This window comes from Myotis brandtii, unplaced genomic scaffold (assembly GCF_000412655.1).
Source record: "Myotis brandtii unplaced genomic scaffold, ASM41265v1 scaffold112, whole genome shotgun sequence".
NCBI classification, from domain to species: domain Eukaryota; kingdom Metazoa; phylum Chordata; class Mammalia; order Chiroptera; family Vespertilionidae; genus Myotis; species Myotis brandtii.
The window spans coordinates 14,198,127-14,204,120 of record NW_005353838.1 but is presented as its reverse complement, the minus strand read 5'-3'; the positions used below and the strand labels follow the sequence as shown (position 1 = coordinate 14,204,120).

Here is a 5,994-nt window from a genome sequence, read left to right as displayed (position 1 = left end):
TACTTTCAAAGTAACTTTTATTCGTGCCTGTAAGAAATTCAGATTTTAAACTGATTGCCACATCAATGATCTTGAACCTGCTTGGATATGGTCATTAAGTTTCAATAAAAAGCGCAATGATTTATCAACATCCTCAGGGTGAGAGGGCAGAGGAAGGCTGAGTGACATACCACGAAGTCCCTGTGCCCAGGCCTCTCGAGAGGCTCATCGTAGCTCTGCTTGTTGTTGACTTGTGCACAGCCCCCATGTTGTGCAATGTGAACACTCTGTACATCAAGCCTTTCATAAGGCTCCTGCCTCGCAGGACCCAGGGAAGGGGACAGTCCCTCCACATTTATGTCCACAGCTTCCCCAGCGGCCTGTGCGCTGCGGCCTGGATGATATCCTCAGAGAGCGTGCGGATCTCCTTGTGGATGTCTTCAATGCTTTTGGAAGCATCAACCACCTATTCCCATGGGATGTCAGGAGAAAAAGGATGGTTAATGCTCTTCACCTTTGTCGGTGAACATGTGGATTTCAGACAGGGCTGGGTCTGGGAAGGGCACAGTACAGGCCCCTTGGAGTCCTTCACACCTTTCTGACCCTCAGCCCCAGCTGGGCCGGGAGGGCTTTGCTTGTATCCTTGGGACGAAGCTAACCCACATACCTGCTGCATCCCAGATGCAGAACACCCTATCCTCCTGATCGTCTTCCTCCTCCCCATGACTCCCCCAGGTAAACACACATCAGCTCTCCTCAGGTCTGGCTGAGGAGGCAGAGAGAGGGCAATGCCTGTGCTAGGCTATATTCCCACACATCCTCGGCCACAAAATTCACTCATTAAATGCTGTGTTCTCATGGAAAGCATTAGGACCTCTGGTACCAAGGGAGCCAGCCCACAAGAAACATCTCCTCCAGGGTGTGGGAGACTGGGGATTCAAGTCCTTCTCCTACCATCGATCTAGGTCTAGGCTAGTGATGGCGAACTCATTTTTTTGGTTGATTTTTCTTTGTTAAATGGCATTTAAATATATAAAATAAATATCAAAAATATAAGTCTTTGTTTTACTATGGTTGCAAATATCAAAAAATTTCTATATGTGACGGCACCAGAGTTAAGTTAGGGTTTTTCAAAATGCTGACACGCTGAGCTCAAAAGGTTCGCCATCACTGGTCTAGGCTAAGAACAGCCAATTCTGGAAAAGCTCCTGGGGGGTGTAGACGAACTCAGAAAAATGCAATAATGAGGTCTGACTAGGCAGAAATGAGAATGACTCCTGAGACCCCACACAAGTACACCCCGAAGGTCACCTCACCAGCCACTGCTCCAGCAGCACAGCTCTTACACAGACTTTCCCAGGCAGCAACACTGGATGGTGTGAGGGCCGTTAGCCACCAATTAATTTTCAAATGGTCCTCGGGAAGTTTTTGTACTATACTTGCAACTTTTCTGGAAGTATCTTATTGCTTAAAAACTTTGAAAAAGAATGCTAAAAAAAAAGACAAAAAACTTCCAGATAAACAAAAGCTGAGAATCCTATGCTAGGAGACCTGCCCTACAAGAAAAGGAAGTTCTTAAGGTTGAGGGAAACAAAACATGATTGGAAACGTGGAAGGAGAGATGAGCACCAGTGTGGGCCAGTAGGAAATAAAGTTTTCTGATTCATATTCCTAGCACACTACATTCTTGGCTTGATCCTTGCAGATGTTGAAATGTGTTATAAATGAGAATCATTTAAATCATGTGGAACTGACTCCAGGGTTCAGTGTGAGACGCTCCATCAGTACAAGTGAAAGCCTTGCTACTCCCTCATAGGGAGGAAGGGCTCGTGGTCACCCCAGACAGACCATGTGGCTCCGCATTGACCTGAGCACACATGAAAGAGAGGAGAAACGAGCCCACCCCAGCAGCAGGCTCAGCTCCTAGGATGGAGGTGGGGAAGCACACGCCAGATGACAGGGTCAACAGCTTAACCTTTCAGAGTCACATGGATGCAGCATGTGACCGGCAGTGGACCTGGTCAACAGAGGATAAAAGTGGCTCTCAAGCCTGGGGTGGCACCTGCAGCACCGCCTGACCTCTAGAGCCCAGGCACTCAGATGTGCCTGAGAGAAGGCAGTGGTGGGATCTGCTTTGGCCCTGCTGGCAGGACAGTAGCTCATCTGCAGGGAGGGAGGAGTAAGGCTGATGCCTGGGACTGAGGCCAGGGCACTGGATGATGGGCGCCGAGGTGAAGGAGAGCCCCACCCAGCACAGGGAGATGGCTGAGTGGGCCATGGGGGTGGTGTCGGGGCTCAAGCACCCCAGGCCAGGCCAGCAGAGTCAGGAGCCGTCTCCTGCCCAGGAGCTAGTGAGGAGACAGGCATGCCCCCCACAAGTGGTGCAGGAACACCCAGGAGCTGGCACTGTGCAGGACAAGGGGCGTAAGGGAGGCAGTCTCTGACCCAGCAGCTGAAAGGGGGTGGACTGAGGGCTGGCCCCCAAAACGGACAAGTTCAGACTTCTGATGCAAGGACCTAAGCACAGACTGCAAGATAAAGTATTACTCTTCCAATAAGCATGGAAGGTGATGTGAGGAGTAACTCAGGGATTTTATGTTCTGGATGACAAGGTCACATGGCTAATGCTCAGCAGAGGACAGGAACCTGCTGAGCAGTCAGCTCTGGAAAGGACCCACCAGGGAGGATTGCTGCTGTGGGGCTGGTGCCTGTCAAACTGTCCTCCAACCCACCTACAAGACACCCAATTTCCACACTTTGAGAAGCTGGCACCGGGACCTTGAGGGTGCCCACACTCCTGGGTGCAGCTCTGGCACTAGGGTGACTCTCACCTTCCAGTTTAGGGTCCTGTCCTCCATGAGCTGGTAGTAGCATTGCAGTACCCGCTCCTGGAAGGCCCCATCCTCATAGCGTTCTTGGCCGAACCCGCCCCGCTCCACAGCCTCTGCCAACCTCAGCTGAAGAAACACGACCAGGTCTGGTTTGGGAAGGCCCGCGTCTGGCTGCTTGCACCAATGCAAAGAGAAGTTCTGCAGCAAAGAAACTGATGATCAGAGAAAGAAGCTGAATGGGGCCTAATGTGTTGTCTTAAAATCCATAAAAAAGGAGGGGAAATGAGCTACCATTTCTTGAGACAGCAAGAAGTGAGGATCCCAGTAGTGACTTGATTTTTTAGATCATGAATGTTTTACTATTTCCCTTGGCACCTCCTTCTGGTTTAATTTTGTGAGCACATTCAAAAGTGGATAGAGCTGTGGCCAGTGTGGCCCACTTGGTTGGGTGTGGTCCCTTGCACAGAAATATTGCTGGTTCAATTCCCAGTCAGGGCACATGCCTAGGTTGTTGGCTCAATACCAGGTAGGGGGTGTAGGAGGCAGCCAATCAATGTTCTACACTCACATCAATGTTTCTCTTTCTCTCCCCTCTCCCTCTCTCTCTAAAAATCAATAAAATATCCTCTGGTGAAGATTTTTTTAAAAAGTTATTTGGGGGATGCATACTGAAACATTTATGAAGCAAATGATGTGTCTGGTGGTCACAGTACTAGGTGATTTATCATTTTCTCTGCTGGTACATATTTGAAACTTTCTAAATAAAAAGCAGAAATAAGGGGCAGTACAGTCACTGCCATTCTACTTGGGACAGGAAGTCAGGAAAATATAAACAAAGCACCAGATGCTCTCACCATCTGGTCTGGACACAAGGCTGGGATGGAAAGCCCTGCTGACAGACCACCTCTGGAAATGTGTGATGTGAAAACAAGCTGCATCTACACCAGTGTTTGCCTTCCCCTTAGATAAGACCAGATTCCAGCAGATGGACATAAGGACCACACAACTTGCTGTGTGATGTCATGGCCCTGCTCTAGACAGTCACACTAGCGAAGGACCACACAACTTGCTGTGTGATGTCATGGCCCTGTCACACTAGCAGCATCCCACCGGGCTGGGCAGCACTCACCTCCTTGGCATTGGTAAAGGCAACACCAGAAAACGCGTATCTGTCCACGATGAGGGTGATGCCCTGGCTCAACCTTTCCTTAATCAATGGCCTAAAAAAACAGAAAATGCTTCTGAGCCATGGACCCAACTCCACATCCCCAGAACCGTCATGTTACAATCATCCTGATGACAATTCAGTAATTCAGTAACCTGACGGATTACGGGCCAGTGATTTGTAACCTTATTCTTAAAGATTAAAAAAAAAAAGAGAGAGAGCTCTGGATCTCCTCCTAGAAGATGCCACACAGGCACTCCCAGCAAAGCCCAATGTGAAACACAAGTCCCCTAATGAACCACAGACATCACTGACAAAGATGGCAGGGAAGCCTATGGCAAGAGAGTGGAGCAGTGGACTCGGCCAGAAGATGATGCTGAGAACATTCTCACAGGTGACAGTAGCTTAGGAAGATGTGCAAAGACAAAGGTCTGACATCAGCAAGAAGCATCGCTTGCACTTTGGGGAACAAAAGGATTTTTGCCACCTGTGACCTGGAGAAGCCCACAGAAGAGTAGGGATGGGAGATCACACTTGCGACAGCGAGATGCAGTTCTCATCACAGCTTCATTTGTGATTCCAAGCCATTAAAAAAACTACCTAACCTGCAACCAGGAAGTATGGCACATGCACAACTGAGAAGGTGCAACTGTATAAAGAATGAGAAAGCCCTAACCCAGGGGTCCTCAAACTTTTTAAACAGGGGGCCAGTTCACTGTCCCTCAGACTGTTGGAGGGCCGGACTATAGTTTAAAAAAAAACTATGAACAAATTCCTATGCACACTGCATATATCTTATTTTGAAGTAAAAAAACAAAACGGGAACAAACACAATATTTGTATTTGCATGTGGCCCGCGGGCCGTAGTTTGAGGACCCCTGCCCTAACCGGTTTGGCTCAGTGGATGGAGCATCGGCCTGTGGACTGAAGGGTCCCAGGTTTGATTCTGGTCAAGGGCACATTCGGGGTTGTGGGCTTGATCCCCCAGTAGGGGGCGTGCAGGAGGCAGCCTATCAATGATTCTCTCATTCTCCCTCTCCTTTCCTCTCTGAAATCAAAAATATTTTTTTTAAAAAACGAGAAAGACGTCCATAAGGAGATATAAACCAGTCTCCTAATGTGTCACTAATAAAGCAAAGTACAAACAAGTACATATGGCTGACTATCTTTTCAATAAGGTATATCACACACACAAAAAAAGGTTATCAAAACAACACATACCTATTTGCTTATTTTATAAATAAATACATAAGGAGGGGACACTATTCCCCACAGCGGAGGACAGGTGTTGGACAGATGGGAAATGGACAGGGCAGTGACATATTTTGTATGGTTTTAACTTTTAGAACCATATAATGTTTTATGAATTAAAAAATGAAAATTAAATCAACAAAGATAAAAAAAAACCCCTAAAATTGTATAGCTGAATAAACCTAACCATATCCCATATGAACACACAGGGAAGGGAAAACCTGCCCCAGAGATTTGAACACAGCACTCTGTGCCCATGTGCTAAGGACAGAGCTGCCCACCACCTTGACCACTACGCAGGCTCTTACAGAGGTGTGGACCGCGGGAGGGCAGGTCCCCTAATGAACCACTCTCAGTGATGTCTGTGGTTCAATAGGGAACTTGTTTCACTGTGAACTTAAGTGAATCGAAGATATAAACAAGAACACTGTAGGGAAGCCTGTGATGCTGGACGGCAACAGGTGTCAGCCTGAACGGAGTTTCAGTGCAGATGTGTAGTCATCCCCCGCATCTGCAGGAGATTAATGTTTCTCTCTCATCGATGTTTCTAACTCTCCCTCTCCCTTTCTCTCTGTAAAAAAAAATCAATAAAATATATTTAGCTGAAACCGGTTTGGTTCAGTGGATAGAGCGTCGGCCTGCAGACTGAGGGGTCCCAGGTTCGATTCCGGTCAAGGGCATGTGCCTGGGTTGCGGGCACATCCCCAGTGGGAGATGTGCAGGAGGCGGCTGATTGATGTTTCTCTCTCATCGATGTTTCTAACTCTC

The 5,994-nt window shown here is 47.9% G+C and overlaps 1 protein-coding gene across 1 annotated transcript in view; it reads right to left on the bottom strand.

Annotated features, from left to right (window-relative positions):
- DTYMK (deoxythymidylate kinase (thymidylate kinase)) overlaps positions 1-5,994 on the bottom strand; it is an 8,818-nt gene continuing 2,824 nt past the window's right edge. The window contains exons 2-4 of the mRNA XM_005857678.2: positions 3,940-4,030; positions 2,811-3,008; positions 1-445 (exon numbers count right to left, since the gene is read on the bottom strand). Of these exons, the coding sequence (XP_005857740.1) occupies positions 335-445; positions 2,811-3,008; positions 3,940-4,030 (400 nt within the window). The 3' untranslated portion in view covers positions 1-334. The remainder of the gene's footprint in view (positions 446-2,810; positions 3,009-3,939; positions 4,031-5,994) is intronic.